The sequence below is a fragment of the Rattus norvegicus genome, chromosome 19 (genome assembly GCF_021556685.1).
Source record: "Rattus norvegicus strain SHRSP/BbbUtx chromosome 19, alternate assembly SHRSP_T2T, whole genome shotgun sequence".
NCBI lineage: Eukaryota > Metazoa > Chordata > Mammalia > Rodentia > Muridae > Rattus > Rattus norvegicus.
Window position 1 is genome coordinate 54358318 of NC_141552.1, and position 23162 is coordinate 54381479.

At 43.9% G+C, this 23162-nt stretch overlaps 1 protein-coding gene and 1 non-coding gene across 3 annotated transcripts in view; one reads left to right on the forward strand and one right to left on the reverse strand.

Moving 5' to 3' along the window:
- Rfwd3 (ring finger and WD repeat domain 3) overlaps positions 1-15063 on the reverse strand; it is a 33228-nt gene extending 18165 nt beyond the window's left edge. The window contains 6 exon segments of one of the 2 annotated variants that reach the window (NM_001402201.1): positions 1760-1851; positions 1937-2119; positions 4448-4515; positions 8162-8328; positions 12006-12525; positions 14994-15063. In NM_001402201.1, the coding sequence (NP_001389130.1) occupies positions 1760-1851; positions 1937-2119; positions 4448-4515; positions 8162-8328; positions 12006-12525; positions 14994-15015 (1052 nt within the window). In that variant the 5' untranslated portion in view covers positions 15016-15063. 2 annotated transcript variants of the gene reach the window in all.
- On the forward strand, positions 6092-6195 carry LOC120098750 (U6 spliceosomal RNA). The gene has a single exon (XR_015644500.1). It is a non-coding gene; the product is annotated as a U6 spliceosomal RNA (small nuclear RNA).
- Positions 15064-23162: the final 8099 nt, after the last annotated feature.

Below are 23162 nucleotides of genomic sequence, written 5' to 3' on the forward strand. Positions count from 1 at the left end.
CCACCCCGTGCGCTCTCTCTTTCTCTCTCTCTCTCTCTCTCTCCCTTCCTTCGTTTGGGAAGACAGGGTTTTTCATTATAGCCCCAGCTGTCCCCTTGCTCTGCTGACCAGGCTGGCCTTGAATTTAAGATTATCTACCTGCCTCTGGCTCCTGAGTGCTGGATTAAAGGCGTGCACCACCAATTGCTGGCTATTAGCAACTATTCAGTGCCTACGATGCCTTTTTTTTTCATGTGCAAACTTCACGTATCAAATCTTCTGAAAGAAAGCTAGTTTAAGGGGAAGAGTGACACGTAATCAAAAAGAGAAACACCGAGAAACGTGCCAAGCCAGACATGGTGATGTGCACTGGTAATTCTAGCCCTGGGGAGACTAAGGCAAGAACATTTGCAGTTCCAGGCCAACCTGGGCTAAGACTATCTCAAAATACACACAAAACATGACATATCTTGACATTCTTTTTTCTTTGAACTTCAGTCTCATGTATCCTAGGCTGACCTTGAACTCTTGATCCTATTGCCTTTTCTTCCCTAATACAATTAATGAGTCAAACACACCGCCTTACCAAGATTATGTCGTTGTGGGGCCCGAACCTAGGGCTCCTTAAACACCAGGCAGACCCGAGGTGCATGCTCAGCTTAGCTTATATTGAAACGGGATTTTTGGGGTTGGGGATTTAGCTCAGTGGTAGAGCGCTTGCCTAGCAACCGCAAGACCCTGGGTTCGGTCCCCAGCTCCAAAAGAAAGAAAGAAAAAAAAAAAGAAAAGACTAAGAAACGGGATTTTTTTTTTTTTTAGAGATTCGCTTATTTTCCTTAGATGGATCTGAGTGTTTGCCTAAATGAGTCTACGTGCCCTTGCTGAGTTGTCCGTTTTGCTAGTGCTCTCAACCATGGTCAGGAATGGGGACCAGCCTGTATCGTATAGGCCGGCCCTCAACGGCTAGACTGAAGCAATTCTCTTCCTGAGTTTATCCCCCCGAGTGGTACCATCACAATACAAATGACCACACCAGGTCAGCATTCAGACTTTTACTCCTCAGTGCTGAGAGAAACCCCAAGGTCTGGCACAGTGAAGCAAGTGCTTGACTGCCAAGCTGCTGAACTTCCCAGCCCCAGCCTCACATTTTAATTTTATTTTTAGAAACAGGGTCTATGTAGCCATGACTATCCTAGACCAGGCTGGCCTCAAACCCACAGAGATCTGCCTGCCTCTGCCTCCCAACTGCTGGGATTAAAGGCATGTTCCACCACTGCCTGGCTCTGGCCTCACATGTTTAATGTTGTCTACGCAACAAATCATGCAGGTGATTATATGAGTAACTGTCTCACAGATCCCAGGTCAGAAGTAAAACCCCAGAGTCATAACAAAAGTAGACTGAGAATTTCCTTATCAGATGTGCTTAAAAAGAAGCAAAAAGAGCTGGGCAGTGGTGGTTTACATCTGTAATACCAGCATTCAGGAGGCAGAGGCGGAGGCAGAGGCAGAAGCAGGGGCAGAGGCAGGCAGATCTCTGATTTCAAGAACAGCCAGGGCCACACAGTGAAACCCTGCCTTGAAAAACAAACAAACAAAACAAAACAAAGCAAAACAACCAAAAAAGCAGCAGAGACTCCAGCTAGGCAGTTTTTCATCTGTTTTAAAAACGTTCCGCTTTCTCCTTCCACCATACAGGTCCTGGGTATACGATCTGCTCTGCAGGGCTTGGGGGTGAGCCACTGCCCTTGTCCTCTGAGCTATGTTGCCAACCCTCACTCACCTCTTCATGCGCTCCTGTTCAGTAGTGTCCAAAGCTCTCAGGGACCGGGCATAAAGGACAACGATGTCACTGTGCTTGGCTTTCTTGTTGCACTAAGGAGTCCAATGAGACACAATCAATATGTACGGTTCTAGGAATTCTGACTTCATACACAAGTCCTGGTTTATGACCCCTTACCTGAGGACATTTTCGTGTTTGTCCTTTGAGCCATTTAAAAATGCATCTATATCCAAAGAGGTGCCCGCAGCGTAAAGCTGAGAGCCGGTGGTCCCCAGCACTGGTCCACTGTTCCAAACAGATCGTGCAAGTTTCCCCTTCCTCATCTTCCACAGTGGGTAGAACGATGGGCTTCTGGGGAGACTGCTGGATGAAAGTCGAAATGAGTTCAACTAAGTACAAGAACAGTCTCGTGTGCAAACTACCAAAGAAAACTGCACCGAAATTATATAAACCTAATGAAAAGGTGCAAAGAATGCATGACAGCTACCAAATACATGTCATTCTCATAAAATACAATCTGATAAAATACACATCATATACCGCATGTAACATCTACTTCTGGGGGGTGGAGGGGAGGTGGAACCTTAGACACTCTAAGCACCATTCTACCACCAAGCTACAAGCCAGCAATAAAGGGCCTAAATACAGAATCATTCACTCATTCATTTCATGCGAGGTTAAAAAGACAATTTTCCGGGGTTGGTTTTGTTTACTAAGTGGGTCTCTGAGAGTGCCTTTACCAGGAGAACCTACCTCTCTGATCTACTAGTTTTGATCTTACAAAATTCTTGGATTCTCTTTCTGTTCCAAAGCTATAGAAAGTGAAGCAAAAACACCCTGGTAACTACCATGACAACCAACAAGAGATAGTAGGTGGGCTCTTTTCACTTTTTGGAGACAGGGTCTTGCTATACAGCCTAGACTAGCACTGAACCACCGCGCCCCACTCAAATGTATGGCCTCTTTTCCTCTAATTGCTATTAAGTATATGCATGAATTTATATATGTGTATGTGCATATTTATGTATATAGACCACACATACAGAATATAAACATGACCTGCTCAGTTCACATAATGCTATCTGAATGTATGTTTTAAGGGCTGACAGTCTGGTACTGGATAACCAATTGGTGCGCTCTTCCTAGGAAGGACTCTCTCCTGTGTGCACATGTATATGTGGAGTGTTTATGTATGTATGTGTGTATGTATGTGTGTATGTCTACTGATTTATCTTTTTTTTTTCTTTTCTTTTTTTCAGAGCTGGGGACCGAACCCAGGGCCTTGCGCTTGCTAGGCAAGCACTCTACCACTGAGCCAAATCCCCAACCCCGATTTATTATCTTATATTCAAGGTGTTTTACCTGCTTGTATGTCTGTGTGAAGGTATCAGATCCCCTGGAACTGGAGTTACAGACAGCTGTGAGCTGCCAGGTGGGTGCTGGGAAATGAACCCAGGTCTTCTGGAAGGGCAGTCAGTTATCTTAACCACTGAGCCATCTCTCCAGCCCACTTACTGTTCTCTGTCTAGGGTCGAAGCCTCATTCATTAGCATTATAGATACTACTTGCAACTAAGGAAACTACTTTTTAGTTATTAGACTGGCATGAATTGCTACCTGGTGATACCAAGCACTGCTGGGAGGTGTGTTTATTAGCCCCAGATATATCAGCATTTGGGAGGCTGAGCTAGGAGCATTGCTACAAATTCAAAGACACCCGAGCTACTTCCTGAACCAGCCAGGAATCACTAGGGGAACCTTGTCTCAACTGGGAAAGAAAATCAGGCACACTAACAGCTTCTGTAATTGGTTGCATAGATTTCCAAAGGCTCGTTGGTCACGTCTATCAAAAACAAATCATCTTTCCTTTTACATAGCAACCTCTGTTAGAAATAAGTCTCATGACTATACTATCAACAATCTGCTAAGATAACTATACAAAGTCTTTACTTCTATCAGGAAAATTTTAAAAAGGGGTGGGGTTGGAGGGACCCAACAGGGAGTTGACTAAACTGTGTCCTGTGACGGGAAATATACAGGCAGTAAAGCAAGGTCTGTGTGGGCTACCTAGCAACAGTCTGAAAAAAACAAAACAGTGCAAGGCTGGGTGGTGCATGCCTTTAATGCCAGAACTTGGGAGGCAGAGGCAGGAAGACTTCTGTAAGTTCCAGACCAGCCCTGGTCTATACGATGAGATCCAGGTAAAGCCAGGACCTCATAGTGATACTGGGGCCCCAACAAATTTTTTAGTCACACTGCAATCACATTCTGCTTGAACATTTATAAACTTCACTTTAATGGTATCTAACACCTTGTTAGGCTATTCCTAAATATCCCTACTGTGTTAAAACACTAGAGGAAGCGGTCATGGCCGGGTGGTGGTGGCCTTTAATCCCAGCACTTGGGAGGCAAAGGCAGGCTGGTTTCTGAGTTTGAAGCCAGCCCAGTCTACACAGTGAGTCAGGACAGCAGGGGAGCAGTCCACGGTGAAAGTGACACCGCATCTGAACCTCTCGCCCACAAAGCAGCCCGACCTAACCTGAAGCCTCACATAAAATGGAAATCGTAGCTTACATTTAAAAGGACGATCCGATTGGACGTAGTAGGCCAAGGACAGAGAATCCTGAGTTAAAAGCCAAACTAACTTCAGGTCAGACCTTTTATCAAGACGACACTGGCTTTAAGTTACCTTTTTAGGGGATGCGTCACCTCCTGTGACAGATGCAGCTTCTTGGTCTGTTGAGATAACTCCTTGTTCTATCAAGTTGTATCCAGAAACAGGAGCAGGGACAATGTATAAAAGACACAAGTTAGCTAAGAGACTAGCAGGAGAGAGCCTCGCTGCAGCTACCCATCTGGATTTATAGTATTTACAGTATTCTTGAAAAGAGGATGCCAAGTCCACCCACTTCATGTCAGTTATTTTTTACTGTCTACGTATTTTGGATGTTCCGTAAGTAGACAAAACCCATGAGTATCCAGCCCTCGATAAAAAAGCAGCTCAGGTGTCTGAGCGAGGTGGCACAGTGGTTCACAGCCATCCTAACTTCCGCTCCAGGGAACACGATACCCACTTGGGAAGCAGGCATACATGTAGTATACCCATATATCGATAACACATTTATACACATAAAATTAATCTAAAAAATATAAACCACTCACAAAGTCTAACCCCTGCCCCACTATTCTGTGTATATTCAGATACCAGGTGAGCCTTAAAGTATGAATACAGTTGTAAAATTCTTCATGATACCACTAAGGACTTCTTTTCCCCTAACATAAACACTGTACCATTCACGCACCTTGAAAAGTTAATAGTAATTCATTAATATCATCCAGTAATAGGTAAGCTAGTTTATATTATAGTTGTTCTGTATAGCAGACTAATTCTCGTCCTTTTCACCATAGTTTTTTGTACATTCTTCCTAACTCACTTTCTTTCCCTCTCTTGTGTGGAGAGAGCCTTGCCATGTACTTGCTACGCCATTCTCCATCTTGGATTTGGCTGAGAATTTACCCATTGTAGTGCTTGGCTTTTACATTAGTTTGGCCTAGTGTGACACCGGGAGCAGCACAGCCACCATCACTGATTGATTAGCTCTACAGTTCTGGGAGCCGAGCGGAGCGGCAAACATTCTGAATGCCCCCGCTTTAGGAAAGCAAGCAGGTTCACACTTGAATCTGAGGCCAGCCTTGTCGACGTGAGAAATACCTCATCTATAGACAAAACAAGACATTCTTCTTACTTCAGGAAGATTCCATGTGTTCACTCCCTCTCACTTCCATATGGACTTGCAGGCCTACCCGACCTCTAAACACTCCCTTCTGGACACTTCATATAAGGAGTAGACTCACAGAAACTATCTCTGCTGTGCACTGTTCTGTTTTTTTTTTTTTTTTCAGAGCTGGGGACCGAACCCAGGGCCTTGTGCTTGCTAAGCAAGCGCTCTACCACTGAGCTAAATCCCCTGTTCTGTTTTTAAGACACTGACATTTTTATGTTTTTCTGTTTCTAGATACCAAAGTTTTCCTTACTCTCAAGCCTTCATTACCCACACTCTGTTCTAACAGCAGAATGGCTTTGTCCTCTTTGGTAAGCCTTTGTGTGCATTCGCAGGAGTCTGCTCAGCTTGGGCACTGCTCCCAAGAAGTCATCCACCTCCTTGTTTCTTCTATCTTCTTCTCTAACTAGGAAACTGGCCTTGGACTTGTGAGCTTCCTGCCCATCCCCCTCAGCATGACCACTGGCACGTGTCAACCATAACCAGCCCATTCTATATACTAATCCCATTCACTTGTCAATTATTCTCTTTCCTAGTATAAAGAATGAATCGTGCTCGCTTCGGCAGCACATATACTAAAATTGGAACAATACAGAGATTAGCATGGCCCCGGAGCAAGGATGACATGAAAATTTGTGAAGCGTTCCATATTAAAAAAAAAAAAAAGAAAAGGGGCTGGAGAGATGGCTCAGCGGTTAAGAGCACTGACTGCTCTTCCAGAGGTCCTGAGTTCAATTCCCAGCAACCACATGGTGGCTCACAACTATCTGTAAAGAGATTCAATGCCCTCTTCTGGTGTGTCTGAAGACAGTGACAGTATACTCATATACATAAAATAAATAAATCTTTAAAAAAAAAAAGAGGGGTTGGGGATTTAGCTCAGTGGTAGAGCGCTTGCCTAGCAAGCACAAGGCCCTGGGTTTGGTCCCCAGCTCCGAAAAAAAGAAAAGAGAAAAAAAAAAGAAAGAAAGAAAGAAAAGAATCCAACCAATTTCAATGTTAGTTCACTCCCAAGTTATAACCACAATATTCAAATCATTAAAAAAAAAAGTTCTATATTTTTGGATTTGAGAACATCATGAGGAAAAAGCCTGTATCTGATGAACTAATCCCCTCTTTTGATTTGTTTTATTTTGTTTCAAGACAAGATCTTACTATACAGCCCTGGCTCTCCTGGAACTCACTCTGTAGACCAGGAAAGCCCTTGAAGTCAGAGATTGCCTCTCTCTGCATCCCAAGCACTGGGATTAAAGGTATGCTTTAGGGGCTGGGGATTTAGCTCAGTGGTAGAGCGCTTACCTAGGAAGCGCAAGGCCCTGGGTTCGGTCCCCAGCTCCGAAAAAAAGAACCAAAAAAAAAAAAAAAAAAAAAAGGTATGCTTTAATCCTAACAGTTTTAGAAACCTCATACGGTCTTGCAAAAAATATATCTGCTTACCTCCATCTCCAAAGGGCTAGGATTAAAAGCAAGCGACACTAGGCTCAGCTTAAATATATAAATATATAATTTCATTTGCAGTCATAAAATGGTGATTTTTTTCTTTATTACCAGATTTTTTTTCTACTTAGAAACAAAATCAGGATCTGGAGAAACACGACTCAGCAGTTAAAAGCACATGCTGTTCTCGCAGAGGACCAGGGTTCAGTTCCCAGCAGCCACATGGTGACTCGCAACCATCTATATAACACTAGTTCCTGAGAATCCAATGCCTTCTCCCGACTTACCTGGCTTCAGGCATGTACACAGTACACATACAGGCAAAACATTACAAACATAAAATAATAAAAATTTTAAAAAATCTAAAAATATTTTCTAAAGTAAAAAGATACGGAAAGGGGTTGATTTAGCTCAGTGGTAGAGCGCTTGCCTAGCAAGTGCAAGGCCCTGGGTTCGGTCCCCAGCTCTGAAAAAAAAAAAAGGTACTGAAAGAATATAATCTATGGATCAGTGCATTTTAAATTTAATCAGGACATCTACTTTAGGGGTCTCTGTGCACCAATTGCAAAATAAAATCCTGCTACATAATATCTAACACTATTAAGACTAGAAAGTCACAGCTCAAGATGGCTGAATTTATCATGTTTTTCTTTTGAGACAGTCTCACTATATAGCCCAAGCTGACCCTGCACTCACATCCCCTCCAAACGATGGTATTATAGACATTTGTGTGCCAACAACATAGGCACACAAAACTTTAATATATACAAGTACTCTCTGAAATGAACTAAGTGACTCAGACAAGGCAGGCTCTCTTTTGGGTCCACTTTCCAGCCTTCTAGCCACACGTCCACCTTTGGCAACACTTTTGGGACTGTCCATTATCCTGATCATGGTCCAGAAGTCTTAACTACAATAATTAAATGCTTGTGCAGGCTAAAACATAAAACTAAAACAACCAGAGGAAGCATACATCAATAACTGTCCAGCTGTGTCTGGAAAACACTGCAAAATTCTGCAAAACGCAGATGTTACAAGGCTACTCCGACCCCCGCTGACTTGTTGGAACACAAATCACAAAAAAGCTATGAGTCAGATCCAAGTCTTTTAGCATCACCATAGCCAGCGAGGTTATCTGTGCTTTCTGGATTTTAGTTTGTCGATGGAAATATGGAAGAACAGACCTGGGACAGCAGCCTCAGGCTCTTCCGCCCGGGCAGCGGCCTCTTCATTCTCTGCAGAGCTGTCGCTGTCGGAATCAGTTCCCGAGGGTGGGGTCCTGGCCTCTGAACCATGAGCAGAGGCTACTGGGTAAGGCTGAGACCTGCTCACCTGAAAGAAGGTTCTCAACCTGTATGCATATAGTAAAGACAAAAGAATTATGGCACAATGGACCATCCACACAAGAATACTCTGTGATCGTGTCAAAGAGATTCCTAGTTACCTCAGTCTGTCTCCAGGCTATTAAATGCTTCTTCTGCTGAGCGCTAAGCTAATACTAACAGATTATAGGACTGGAGAGATGGCTCAACAGGTAAGAGCACTTGTGCTTACAGAGGAACTGGTTTGGTTCTCAGCACCCACAAGGCAACTAGTAACTCCAGTTTAAGAGCTCTGATGCCTCTCCTGGCTTTGATGGGCACCAGGAATACATGTGGTATATATATATTCAGAGGCAAACGCTTGTGCGCTTGGAAACAAATATAACCTTGATGGGCACCAGGAATACATGTGATATATATATATATATTCAGAGGCAAACGCTTGTACGCTTGGAAACAAATATAACTGGGCAAGAGAGAGGGCTAGGAGCTAAGAGTGCTGTATTGGTCTCATGGAGGCTCACAATCATCTATAACTAGTTCTAGGGGATCCAATACCTCTGGTTTCCTTGGGTACCTGGACTTTCATGTACACACCTCCACACAGACACATAATTTAAGATAATAAATTACTAAAATATATATCTTTTTTTAAAAAAAGAAAAATACCAGATTAAGCAAATACTGGTTAAATATACTCCTTTTTCCATTCAATTATAGGGTCTTTTAGGGAACCAACCAACAAACAGATCACATAGAGAGGATTCTCTTAGACAGGCCTTGTTTTCCAACAGCACTGAGCTCCCCATAGTGGCTGCCCGACAGTCTGTTGTCAAGGATACAAAGGACTGGGACAAAGGATCGAGACTAGGGAACAGTATAAAATGCACCAAGAACCACTTGCTGCTCTTTACTAGTCCCACCCTAGATCACTACAGGCATTCGGCTACTTCTCAGTTAGAAAACTTGATTCAGATTTTACTAACTTCTTTACTAGTACTCTAAGGAGAAATTCTCCCATAGTCCTAGTCTGATTTTTTGTTTTGTTTTCTTGGTGTAGCCCTGGAACTCGCTAAACTGGCTTTGAACTCACAGAAGGATCCTTCAGGCTTTGCCTCCCAAGTGCTGGGTGGCATGTGCCACCAGAGCGTAGCATAGTATAAAGTGCTAGCATGCGTAAGGTCCAGAGGTCCAGAGCTGGATCTCTGGCTCCAACCCTAAGGAATCTCCTAAGAACATTTTGTGTCCTTCCATCCTCTTTTCTTTTAAAAAACTGGATCTCACTCAGTAGCCTCAAATAGGTTGGCCTTGAACTCAGAGGTCACCTGCCTCTGCCTCCCAATTGCCAGTATTCAAATCCAATCACCATATCCAGTTTTGTTTTCTCTTTTCTTTTCTTCTTTCTTTCTTTCCTTCTTTTTTTTTTTTTTTTTTTTTTTTTTTTTTAAATAAGGCCTGGTCTCAAGGAGCCCCAGTTGGCTTCTAACTTGCTATGTAGCCAAGGATGACCTTGAATTCCTGACCTTCCTGATCTAACTTTCCAAGGGCTAGGAGGATGAACGGTTCGCACTGTTCCTAATTCATTGTTGTTGGGAATCAAGTCCAGGACTTAGTGCATAGCAGGCAGACTCTACCAACTTGGCTGCAGGCCCTTAGCGAGGGTTTCTTAAAACTAAAGAAATGCTCTTTTACCTGTCCTTAACTAAGCTTAGTCTGTTTGAAGGTATCCTCATTATGTAGACCAGGCTGGCCTCCAACTCACATGATCCTCCTGGCTTTACCTCCCAAGTGCTAAGGTTAAAAGAATGCACCACGGGGTTGGGGATTTAGCTCAGTGGTAGAGGGCTTGCCTAGCAAGCACAAGGCCCTGGGTTCGGTCCCCAGCTCTGAAAAAAAAGAAAAAAAAAGAAAAAAGAAAAAAAGGAAAAAAAAAATGCACCACGCCTGGCTGGCCCCTTCATTTTTTTAAAAAATGTGTATGGCATTTTGCCTGCATGTATATCTGTGTACCACTTGACTGTAGTACAAAGGCCAGAAGAGGGTTATCCGATCCTTTGGAACTGAGGTTAGAGACGGTTGTTATCTGCCACTAGGAAATAAACCTTGGTTCTCTGGAAGAGCGGCCTGTGGTCTTGAGTGCCGAGCCCTCTCTCCAGCCCACCCTTCTCTTGAATTAAAGAACACATCCGGCTTTCCTTTGACATCTGCAGTCCTAGTGAGCTTTGTGGTACCAGGTCTCTCTTGTTCATCGCTATCTCTAGGGTAACATTCGGATTCTCACACGAGAGTTAGAATATTTGATGAATGGAAGATGGCTCTGATGCCGGAATGAAGAGGGAAGGCGTCTGTGACCTTTGCTCAAGAGTTTGTTGTAAAGAACAGCTCACTAATTTTCCCAACTCTGACCTTTGGGTCTGAGGCAGAAGCTGCTCATTTTGGCCTCAGGGTGTCTATCAAATGAGTCAACAGCAAAAACTATTGTGAGAAATTCGTCTAAATTTGAGAAAATTCAGAAGCCAGCAGGGTGGCTTATACACTTAAAATTTCAGCACGCAGGAAGTAGAAACTAGAGGGTATTCCCAGGCCAGCCCAGTAATTACTTACCCCTATATAGTAAGATTTTAATCTCATTGGATTAAAAAAGAAAATCAACAAAGCCAACGGGCCAAAAAGCTCTGCCCAACGCTGGTGAGATGGCTGAGTGACTTGAGTTTGGCCAGGGACTCTCATATGGTAGGACAGAACCAACTCCAGCAAACTCCTTCTAACCTTTAATTCCATGCTGTGGCTGGCATAAGTGTGCTCACACACATATACACAAGTAAATGCATGTAAAGCAAAACAAACAAAGCCCTACTTTCAAACAAAGAAGAACAAAAAAAATATAGTTCAGAAGTCTGAAGCAACCAGTCCTGCGGAAATTCAGTTACATGAATTTAGTGTTGAACTTGCTTAAACATGTATCAGGGAAAAAATGCTTTAGTAATATGTATCTCGTCCCAGAATCCACGTTCTTTCAGCATCGTACAGCATTTATTCTGTGGCCCACCACTCCATGATTTAATTTAAAATTTTGATTTTGATTTTTGAGACAGGATGTATGTAGACCATGTTGGCTTCAAACTCACAGAGATCCGCTTGTCAAGTGGTAGGATTAAAGGCATGGGCCATCATGACCAGCAAATTAAAAAAAAAAAAAAAATCTTAAAAGGGGAAGGAGTACCCATGGCTGAGGAGATGGGTGCTCAAGGGTAAATCACCTGCCATTCAAACACAGGGACCAGAGTGCAGCTACCGAGAACAAGTGTAAATACGGTGGGGCCACTTGTAACTCAGGAAGACAAGAGATCCCCTGAGCAAGCTGGCTAGCTAAACTAGCCATATGGGAGAGTTCCAGGATCAACTGAGACCCTGCCTCAACACCCGTGCACACAGAGGCACACACGTGCCCACCTCATATGTGTTTGAAAATATTTTAATTGAAAAATAAAGTGTCTGTAGATACTGTTGATGAGTTTGCCTCGAGTTTTCAAAGCACACCATTGAACCCCATCTCAATACTAAACGAAGTAAACAAGACAAGCACTAGTTTTATCTGACCTACCAGGGACTTGGGGATTCTGAAAACTTTGGGGGCACTGGGGGGTGTGACCCTAATCCGAGCTTCCTAACTCAGAGTGGCACCATCATTTAATCTATATTTTACCTGGCATTGTTTAGCCTCTGAGACCCTCCAGTTCTTGCCCTCGAAACGAATCCTGTTCTTCTCCTCCTTCTTATTGGCCCCCCCGCACTGTGGTCTGACTGTGACGATGAAGGTCTCAGCAACTCCAGCATGGTATGAAGCCTCTGCAGCCCACTGATGAAGTAGTTCATTGAAACTGATGGAGCCGCTCCGACGGCACCGTTAGTGCCTGACCCCTCACTGCGCTCCTCCGAAGTTCCCGGATCGACAATCTCCATATTCTCCTCTGCGGGCTGTACTTCCTCCGTCAAATCAATGGATGCTGGTGGCACAGGCTGCAGAGTGGGCAGTCCGCCTTGGCTGCTGACCACGTCAGCAGGGGCAGGCTGAACAAGCGCTTCGCCTTGGCTGCTGACCAAGTCAGAAGGCGGAGGCTGGAGAAGTGGTGCCCCATGGCTGATGACTTCAGTTGGGGCGGCTTGTTCTAGAGTACCGTCTAATGGTACCTGAAGACCGCAGTCCATTGCTTCATGAGCCACCACTGGGGATACAGTATGTATAAAACATGTTAGTAAAACAGGCTTAAAAAATGTTATGCAGTTGATAAAACTCGTTTAGAGTTTCCGTTTAAGATCTTTTTTTTTTTTCTTTTCTTTTTTTCGGAGCTGGGGACCGAACCCAGGGCCTTGTGCTTGCTAGGCAAGCGCTCTACCACTGAGCTAAATCCCCAAACCCGTTTTAGATCTTTTATTAACAAAACAAGGGTTTAAAAAAAAAATCTTAAAGGTTAGCAAGAAATGCTTTGGCAACAACTCTGAATCGTGGAGGGTCACCATGAATTCAGGTGCAGCCTGGGCTACATATAAGTTATGGGCAAGTTTGAGCTAAAGAGTAAGACCAAAACCAAACCAAACCATTTACAACCATTTTCCTATAATCACAGTTCTCTAATAATAAGGGCAAAATAATAAGGACGCTTAATTTTTGGATCCAAAAGTAATCTCCCAGAAACCTAGCAACTATGTCTCAACCTGCATATAGACATTTACCAAAACCAAATATAACACTATATGTAACAGGTAATATTAATCTTTCATAGCATCAAAAGTGACAAAGGACAAACAGAAATGCCCTTTTTTGGTTATGTGGTGCTGGGGGACTGAATGCACAGCCCTGCACACACCTGAACACACTAAACATATGGCCGGCCACCGGCTACCGATCTGCTCTCAGCCAAGCCACAGAAGACATTCTCACGAGTAGACGTGTTTGCATTTGTAAGATAAACTGAGAAAAACTGAAAGCGAGACTGGGGTTTGCAGCTTAGTACCAACCTAGCATACACAAGCCATTTGGATTTACCCCAGTACATATGCAAATGCATTAAAGCCAAGGCTGCTGGGCTTGGTGACATACTGTAATCCTAGACCCTAGAGAGTGTAGACAGAGGCAGGAGAGTGTCTGACTGCACTTGCCGGAACGACCAGGAAGGTTTCCAAACAGCTTGAGCCATTTGGCAAGACCTCGTTCGTTTTAAGAAATAAATTTAGGGGTTGGGGATTTAGCTCAGTGGTAGAGCGCTTGCCTAGGAAGCGCAAGGCCCTGGGTTCGGTCCCCAGCTCCAAAAAAAAAAAAAAAAAAAAAAAAAAAAGAAATAAATTTAATTAATTAAAAAAATCATGTCTAAGACTCATTAGACTTGAGTAATAAATGCATAGGTTTTTTTCTTATTCTAATTTTTAGCACGGTTCAGTATTTTAAATAAAACTTTCTCCCATGGCATGTCTAGAGAGCAACCAGTTCTGATTTCAACGGGAAGGTAACATCAGTCAAGTCCACACGGCCTCGACTTTCATGGTTCATGCGAAATAATACTGATTGTATCCTCTACGTCTCAAAAACACAAGGAAAAAAAGTCCAAATGATAAACCAAAGCTACAAGCAAGAACATACCAGGAGCTGCTCACTACTAAAACTCTAGTAGACTTCTAGAAAAGAACCTACCAATTTTCAGTTTTTATGCAAAAAAGGTGATATGCTTTAAAAATTAAGTTCGTCACGACTCAAAAACATGTAAACCGATGATGGAACTCTAAAATTTAACACATCTTCACAAGAATTATCTTTTTAAAAAAGGCCCTGCCATTGCATGGTGTCTCAAAACCGTAATTCCATCATTAGAGAAAAAGACAGGAGGACTGCCTCAAATTTGAGAGCGGTCCGGGGTCCAGCGGGAGATCCGTCACCAACAAACATGTCTAAGTTACTTCTACATGCACACAACAGTCCAAAGTTTACAATTAAGACAGTTCCTCAACCACAAAAACAATGAACACGTTTCCCATAACCTAGGGTCGTACTCGTAGGCAGCCCCTTCTTTAAGTCACACAAACGCTAGTCCGATGGCCACGAAGTCAGCCGCCCTCCAATCGCGAACTCCACATCTGCCACCTCGCTAAGCTTTGGTTTCGATAAACACAGAGGGATCAACGGCTCCCCCAAAACCGGGGTGCCCGCGGGGATTCAGTCTGACCTGGGTTCACATCTCCCTGTTAGTAGCTGCAGAACCAAAGTTGAGTTTCCCAACCAGTCTGTCCAAGCCTGTTTCACCGCAGGAAGAGGATAATGAAAACACTTAGCTCGCAGTTCCGCTGCGGTGGTGGCTGTGGTGGTGGTGGTGGTAAAAGTGAAGCTCTGTTAAACTGCGAGCAACATGGGGTCAATGAGTCAATGGGGCTCGACCCGCGCGAGAAGCAATTGGAGAACTACTCCGTACAGGGCCAGCAATCGGTGCAAGCCGAATGCCGCCTCAGCTCCTCCCGCCCCCCACCCCATTCCTCCCGACCGAAGGAAGAAGATCGAGGTCCTCAGCCCCGACCGAAGGAGACCGCCGAGTTCCCAGAGCGCCCTCAGCCTACTTCACTGGGCCGCGCGAGCAGGCGGAGACCAAGGGAAGACAACCCGCATCCAGAGTCTCCAGGCTGGAGGAGAAGAGGGGACCCGCCTCACCTGCGGGGACCAAGTCGGACATCCCGAGCGGGACTTCTGCCGTCGCTACCGCGCAAAACCTACCGCGCACAGTGAGCAACTCTTCCCACCCTCCGGCCGCGGCTTAGCGAGCTCCTATTGGTCAACCAACACGGACGGCGACCAATATCTTCTCTCCTTCTTCCATGGGTCGCCGCCACTGAAGTAGTGACGCCCTCATTGGCCAGCCCTTGATACTTTACTGGGCGAGAACCTCTGGCGAAGGCGCCTCCAGCAATTGGTAGAAACCCGAGTCTGCCCTCTCGCGCCCCTCGGTTTGAACGGTCCGGCGGGAAGAAACCCGAAGGAAGAGTTTTATTTATTTGCTTATTTTTCCTACCGAGAGTGAAATTCTTAAAAGTGACTTCCCCTGCTTCTTCCTAAGGTTTTGTTAAAGAGTTAGTAATTTAATCGATGATTTGAAAATTTTGTCCCCCGGAACTCCGGAACCTGATATATATTTCTCTTCGAGGATTGAGCAACTTGTCTGCAATGGTCAAAAAAAAATTTTTTTTTAAATTGCACAATATCTTCAACTTAAGATACTCTAATAAATTGCTTGAAAGTATAGATTGTCACATAAGAGTTTCCAAACACATTTCTGAAGGAAGAAATCTTACTTATAGGTCTTCAAAATACCAAGGGCGGAGAGATGGCTCAGCGGTTACGAGCATTGACTGCTCTTCTAAAGTTCTGGAGTTCAATTCCCAGCAACCACGTAGTGGCTCGCAACCATCAGTAATGGGATCTGATGCCCTCTTCTGGTGTGTCTGTAGACAGCGATAGTGTACTCACACATAAAGTAAATAAATTAATAAAAAAAAAACCAGCACAAACTGTCAATTGACAAACTTTTATTAATTCAGCAGCCATTTCTTTAGTGAAATTGATAGTGGAGGGCAATATAAATATTGAAGGAGACTTTTCTATTTTTTTTCTTGTTTAAATCTGTTCCCGAGGCCAATACCAACTATTTCTTTAATCATTTATTTTTATTTTTGTGTATATTGGTGTTTGCCTGTATGTCTGTGCTCACATGCACAGAGGGCCCACGGAGGGCAGAAGGGCATTGGATTCCCTGGAATTGGAGTTACAGATGGTTGTGAGCTGCCGTTTTGATGTGTAAAATTGAAACTGGGTCCTCTGGAAGAGCAGTCAGTGCTCCTAGCTGCTGCTCTTCTCCCTAGTTCCGAACTTCTTTTCACATGGAAGAATACATAGGCCCATTATCAAGTACTGAGCAATTTTAACTAAGAAATTAATAAGTGTAGCACAGTGGTAGAGCATTTGCTTAGCATCTATGAGGCCCTGGGTTTAAGATCCAATACTTAACAACAACAACAACAACAAGTACATTGATATCATATCACATGGTAAAAAAAAAATTTAAACCATGCAAATTCCCAGCATTTAAGAGAAGGAAGCTGTAGAATCATTATAAGCTTGAGCAAGCCTGGACTACATAGTGAGTTCCAGGCCATTCTCGGATACAGAGTAAGATCTGTCCTTAAAGCAAGGGGTTGGAGAGAAGCTCAATGGATGAGACCACCTGCTGCTCTCGGTTTGTTTCCCAGCACCCACCTAAGGCAGCGTCTCTCTCTCTCTCTCTCTCTCTCTCTCTCTCTCTCTCTCTCTCTCTCTCTCACACACACACACACACACACACACACACTTACACATAAGTTAAAATAAAAATAAATCATTTTTAGGGGTTGGGGATTTAGCTCAGCGGTAGAGTGCTTGCCTAGCGAGCGCAAGGCCCTGGGTTCTGTCCCCAGCTCCGAAAAAAAAGAAAAGAAAAAAAAAATCATTTTTAAAACCCTACCAAAACAAGCAAGAGTTGTATGGATTTTTTTTCCTCCTATTAAAGAACAAGACCGTGGGCTCATTTATATACAACACAATCGTCGTTACTTGTATGGGTCTGCACATATACTTTAAAATGCAAAATTTGAGGCAGGGGATGTAGATGTAGCCCTATTGGTAAAACTTTCACAAGGCCATAGGTTCAATACCCAGCACTGTCTTTTTATTTATTTATTTATTTATTTATTTATTTATTTATTTATTTTTCATTTCTCTAGACTGGGTTTCTCTCTGTAGCCCTGGCTGTCCAGGAACTCATTCTGTAGACCAAGATAGCCTCAAACTCAGAGATCTGCCTGCCTCTACCTCCCAAGTGCTGGGATTAAAGGCACATGCCACTATGCCTGGCTTGTATTTTAAAGATGCAAAACCTGAAAGAATTATTTGGTAACTTTGTGAAAGATGACAAAGAAAGTTTATGGCTGAGTAGATCATAGCTTTAGGCTCTTGAGAAAGCTGATCATTTCCCCAACTGAAGACAATGGGAAGGAGTTAATGCCAGGCCCAAACGGGGGTGGGTGGGGGGGTTGGTTATAAACGAGAAAAAGACAGGACACTAGAGGAGTAACCCGTGTTCTGTGGCTTTTATACTGAGGTCCCAAGCAGCATCGTAGATGTGGCTAAAACTTGGAGAAAAACTGAGGATTTGATTGGAAGTCAGGGAGAACAGAAAGAGAAAGGAAAACCAGAAGACGCATCTTGGGATACTTTAAGTACTTGGAGTTGCAGCTGGAAATATAGAGTGTGTGTTGGAGTGGGGTTGGAGTAAGAGGGAAAATCTAGCGGAGGCCCCAGAGAAGGCACTCTATAGACTTAGACACAGCCTCTACTCTGATCTCTGACTTCTGAATTGGGCATGTGTCGAGCAAGCTTTAAGTGGATGAATACATTTTAAACACTGCTAAACACAAGAGAGAAATTATCCAGCTAATAATCCAGGTAATACACACCTGCCATCCCAGCACTCAGGAGGTAGAGGCGGGAGGATCAGAAGGGGTGAAGGGAACCATCAACAACAGAAAGCTGTCGTAAAGGTAATCGAACAAAGGGCTCGAGTTCCAGCCCCATTGTTGAAGCCTGCTCCTTTTAACATAACGGCAGCCATTTTGTTCTCCGTCTCCATTTTGCTCATAAGGTGAAATTAAGTTCAGGTTCTCAGACTCCACTTCCCGGAGGTAATGATCCGTAGAATCATTCATACACAGAAAAATTCTCCTAAAAGGCCATAACACTACGGTTGCATTACGTATGCTCTGGTATTGCAATGTTCTGAAACGCCCCTGTTCATCACTGCTCCACCACCCCCTTACCTCACTCAGGACCAATCAGCTTAAAGGTCAGCTGATAATTCTTTGTCTAGTTAGCCAAACTGTAGTACTGCCTGCACCCTTGCCTTCTGAACTTCTGAACTTGTTTTCTCCTATAAAAAGCTTGTCCTAAGAACAGACTGGTATCACAATTAAACTCCTGAGTCCTTTTTTGTGGTCCTGATCAATCACTCTTGGGGTGTGCCTTCATAAACTCTTCTTGCTTAACTGAGATGGGTGTTTGTGTGGTTTGTGTGGTGATTCCTGAAGCCCAACATTTAGTTCATTGACCAGGAATGCCCCTTACCCTCAAGTACCCCTCAGTTATTGCTAGTGAATGCCACCAAGCTGGCTCCCTCCGTGAGGCACTAAGTTTCTGGTACCTGCGCTGTTCTTCTTGGTTTGTTCTTATTTCTCATTTGGTCTAGACTTTGGGAGACCCAAAAGAGGAGGGCTGGGTACAGCACAAGCTCCTAGGGTCAGAGGAGGTCAGATGTCCTGCTTCCTCTCTGGTTCCCACTATGGGAATGTCTGGTTCTGTTCTGGGTCCTTAGGTGGGACATCTGGTTCTCTTCCCTGCCCCCACCTCTATTGGTTGTCCTTGGCGCTCTAGTCTGTCCGCATACATAAGTTTGACATTTTGTTGCATGATTGTTGCGTTGTGTTTCATAGTCAGAAAAAAAAAAGTTAAAACTTCATCTGCTGCTTGTTCACTCCCTGATTTAGTTTTAACTCATTTCAAGGACTTGTAGAAAAAAGTGCCCAATTCAGACAACAAAAGCTGATAAACTGGTGCCTCCTACCTGGATCGAGCTGCCAGCAAGCCAGAAGCTGCTTATCTGTGCAAACTGCTCTTAAGGTAGCATCGGCAGCTTCTCGGCTTCTCTGCTAAGAAAGCTGGTGGCTAGTTCTACCGCAAAACTTCTGTGCCCGTGAGAATTAGCTTCAATAGATAGCAAGATGCTCCTCCCTTGAAATAAAAATTTTGTCTGTTTTAAATGCATAAATGTGTGTTGCTACTGCATTTTTATTTCTGACTGGTCTTAAATGTAGAAGTTTTTAAAAATAGGTTTACTTACATTATGTATATTAGTACACCTTAGCTGTCTTCAGCCAAACCAGAAAAGGGTATCGAGTCCCATTACAGATGGCTGTGAGCCTCCATGTGGTTGCTGGGAATTGAACTCAGGATCTCTGGAAGAGCAGTCAGTGCCCTTAACCACTGAGCCATCTCTCCAGCCCCTTAAATGTAGAAGTTTACTATGTTCTTCATGTCTTGGTAATAAAATATTGGCTTGTAAGTTATGATGTATGGTTAAAAAATCTGTAATGTCAGCAACAGAAAGTTGGCTTAAAACAAATAACTCAGGGTTAAAGCCATTCTGGGCAACAACGTATGGCATGAGCTGAAACAAACCAAACCAAAACCAAACCAAAACAAAACAGGTCTAAAGATTCTTTTAAATTGGATATTCTTATGCAACTCCCGTCCTAACAACTAGACTTATGAAAAATAGGCTTTAAAGGTGTTTCTTGCACTGGAGAGATGGCTCAGCGGTTAAGAGCACTGGTTGCTCTTCCAGAGGTCTTGAGTTCAATTCCCAGCAACCACGTGGTGGCTCACAACCATCTGTAATGAGATCTGGTGCCCTCTTCTGGCCTGCAGATGTACATGCAGGCAGAATGCTGTATACATAATAAATAAATCCTTAAAAACTTAAGTAATTTTTAACTTAAAAATATATTAAAGGATTAAAAAGGTTAAGAATCACTGGCCCTTGAAATATCCCTCCCCCCTCACTTCCTATCAGTTTGACTGAGCTCTGGCAAGGCTCCAGCAGCTGCAGCCCCCTCCTTTCAAGCCAATCAGTTCTGAAACTCCCCTGTTCACCACTCCCCTTACCTCACTCAGGACCAATCAGCTTAAAGGCCAACTGCTAATTCTTTGCCTAGTTGCCAAACTGTAGTACTGCCTGCACCCTTGCCTTCTGAACTTCTGAACTTGGTTTCTCCTATAAAAAGCCTGTCCTAAGAACAGACTGGTACCACAATTAAGCTCGAGTCCTTTTTTGTGGTCCTGATGGATCAGTGTTGGGGTGCCCTTCAATAATCTATTCTTGCTTAACTGAATAGGTTGAATTATTTATGTGGGGATTCCTGAACCCCAACACCCATCAAGCAGCAGAACTTGGCAGCATTGGCCACATGGTTCTGGTTTTAGGGTCAAGGATACAAGAAAGGATTATGGAGTCTCCTCCCCCTGTAGCTAAGGAAGGCCATCGAAGACAGGCATGCATCAGGGGGTATCCCTGCATGGAGGCCCAGAGAGGCCATTGCATGAAACTGTGGATGTGAAGCCTGGATTGCCTGAGAGACCCTAAGATGTTGGCGATGCCAGAGATGTGGGATGCCTACTAAGAAAAGCTGCAGGCCGGGGTTGGGGATTTAGCTCAGTGGTAGAGCGCTTGCCTAGGAAGCGCAAGGCCCTGGGTTCAGTCCCCAGCTCCGGGGGAAAAAAAAAAGTGAAAGAAAAGCTGCAGGCCAAATGTGGAACCAGCCTAAGAGAGAAAAGTGTTTTGTAGTCAACAGAGCTGAATGGAGTTGGAGATCTGAAATGCACTTTTGACAGCAGACATGGAGGTGCAGAATTTGGAGTTTGCCTAGCTGGTGTTAGGTCTTGCTTTTTGGTTTTGTTCTTTTCCCTCGGGTTTGCAATGGTCATGTATATTCTGTGCCATTGTATGTGGGAAGTGTGTGATTTGCTGTTTTGATTTTACAGAGGATTACAGTTAAGAAGTCGGCATGTGTCTCAGAAGAGACTTTGAACTTAGGATGTTTGTTTGTTTTCCAAGACAGGGTTTCCCTGTGTAACCCTGGTTGTCCTGGAACTCATTCTGTAGACCATGCTGGTCTGAAATTCACAGAGATCTGCCTGCCCCTGCCTCCCAAGTGTGCTACCACTGTTTAGCTGAACTTCTGACTTTTTTTTTGGTTCTTTTTTTCGGAGCTGGGGACCGAACCCAGGGCCTTGCGCTTCCTAGGTAAGCGCTCTACCACTGAGCTAAATCCCCAGCCCCAGAACTTCTGACTTTTAAACAGTGTTGAGACTGTGAAAATCTGTAGGAACTTTTGAAGTTGGACTGAATACATTTTGCATGCTGATAGGGCTACAAGACTATGGGTGCCAGGGAGTGGAGTGTGGTGGTTTGATAAGAATGGCCCCACAAGGGGTTTGGGATTTAGCTCAGTGGTAGAGTGCTTGCCTAGCAAGCACAAGGCCCTGGGTTCGGTCCCCAGCTCCAAAAAAAAAAAAAAAAAAAAAAAATGGCCCCACAGGCTCATATATGTGAGTGCTTGGAGCAGGCACTGTATGAAAGGATTAGAAGGATTAGAAGGTGTGGCCTAGTTGGAGGAAGGCATCATTGGTGGTGGGCTTTGAGGTTTCAAAGGCCCATGCCAGGCCCACAGTCTCTCTAGGCCTGCCAATCAGCACGTAGCTCTCAGCTACTGCTCTAGCCTCATGCCTGCCTGCCACCATAGGCTCTGTCATGATGGTAATGGGCTGACCTGTGAAAGTAGAAGCAAGCGCCCTCCATGAAATGTTTTCTTTTATAGGAGTTGCTTTGATGGTGGGGGTTCTTCACACCAATAGAACAGTGACCAAGTCGATAACCTGTCCTTGTCAATTCTTCTACATCGTTCACTTACAGAAAAAATGACCCAAATGTGCTCTAGGTGGTATCTATGAGAAAAGCTATGTTATGGAGGATAAAAGCAGCATGTAGAGGCAGCAGAGCTGAGGGAAAACTCAAATGTCACTTCTTTTATTGTTGTTTAGAGTTCATTGTAAAAACAACTGACTTCCGGAGGTCAGTACAGCTCAGTAGCCTATTTTTAATTTCCCGACAGCTCTGTTGTAGGTAACAGCTCTGATCTCTTGGTTCATTGTCTTATTTTTTTTTTAACACCATGCTTTTTGCTACCATGATTTTTAAAATATTCATTTGCTTACTCATTTAATGTATGTGACTACACTGTAGCTGTCTTCAGGCACACCAGAGGAGGGCATCGGATCTCATTACAGATGGTTGTGAGCCACCATGTGGTTGCTGGGATTTGAACTCAGGACCTCTGGAAGAGCAGTCAGTGCTCTTAACCACTGAGCCATCTCCCCAGCCCCGACCTGTTGGTTTATGATAACAACTGTTGAGGTTTCTTCTCAGGGACCTGAAGGCAGCTTTGATCAAAGCATTGCCTCAAAGCTTTCAGACATCAGATGGGAAATTCACACATGAGAGAGTTTGGCAGCTCTGCTGGCGTAACATATCTTGTCTTACTTGCTACCTTAACCCTCGGGTCAGATGTCTGCTCAGTTCTGCGTTGTAGAGAATGGATGGCATCTGAAAAATGTTCTATGTGGAATTATAGTACAAGGATGACAGCACAGAAACACATCTGACCTCTTCCTCTTCATGTCTAAAGACACCAAGATAAAAGCAGCTAAAATAACATCCAGCTCCATTGAGCAGTACCTAGAGCTCCCTAATTCTCAATTTTTCCTGCTCAGAACCCCCTTACTTCCCCTTTCCTCCCATAAAAGGAGTCTTCACACCCTGCAGTCCCCTAAGAACACCTTTCTTGGCGATAGCCTCCCATCTTCTTTGATTTGCTACATTTCCAAACAATACCCTTTCCTTCCCATCATAACTTGTTCTCAGGCCGCTGGCCTTTTCCAGTGGCAAGAAAATAAACTTTGGGCCAGTACAACATTACCAATTTGTTTGGTTTGTCTTTTGAGACGTGTTTTTTTTTTTTTTTTTTTTTTTAAGATTTATTTTATTCATATGAGTACACTGTAGCTATCTTCAGACTCACCAGAAGAGGGCATCAAATCCCATTACAGATGGTTGTGAGCCACCATGTGGTTGCTGGGAATTGAACTCAGGGCCTCAGGAAGAGCAGTCAGTGCTCTTAACCG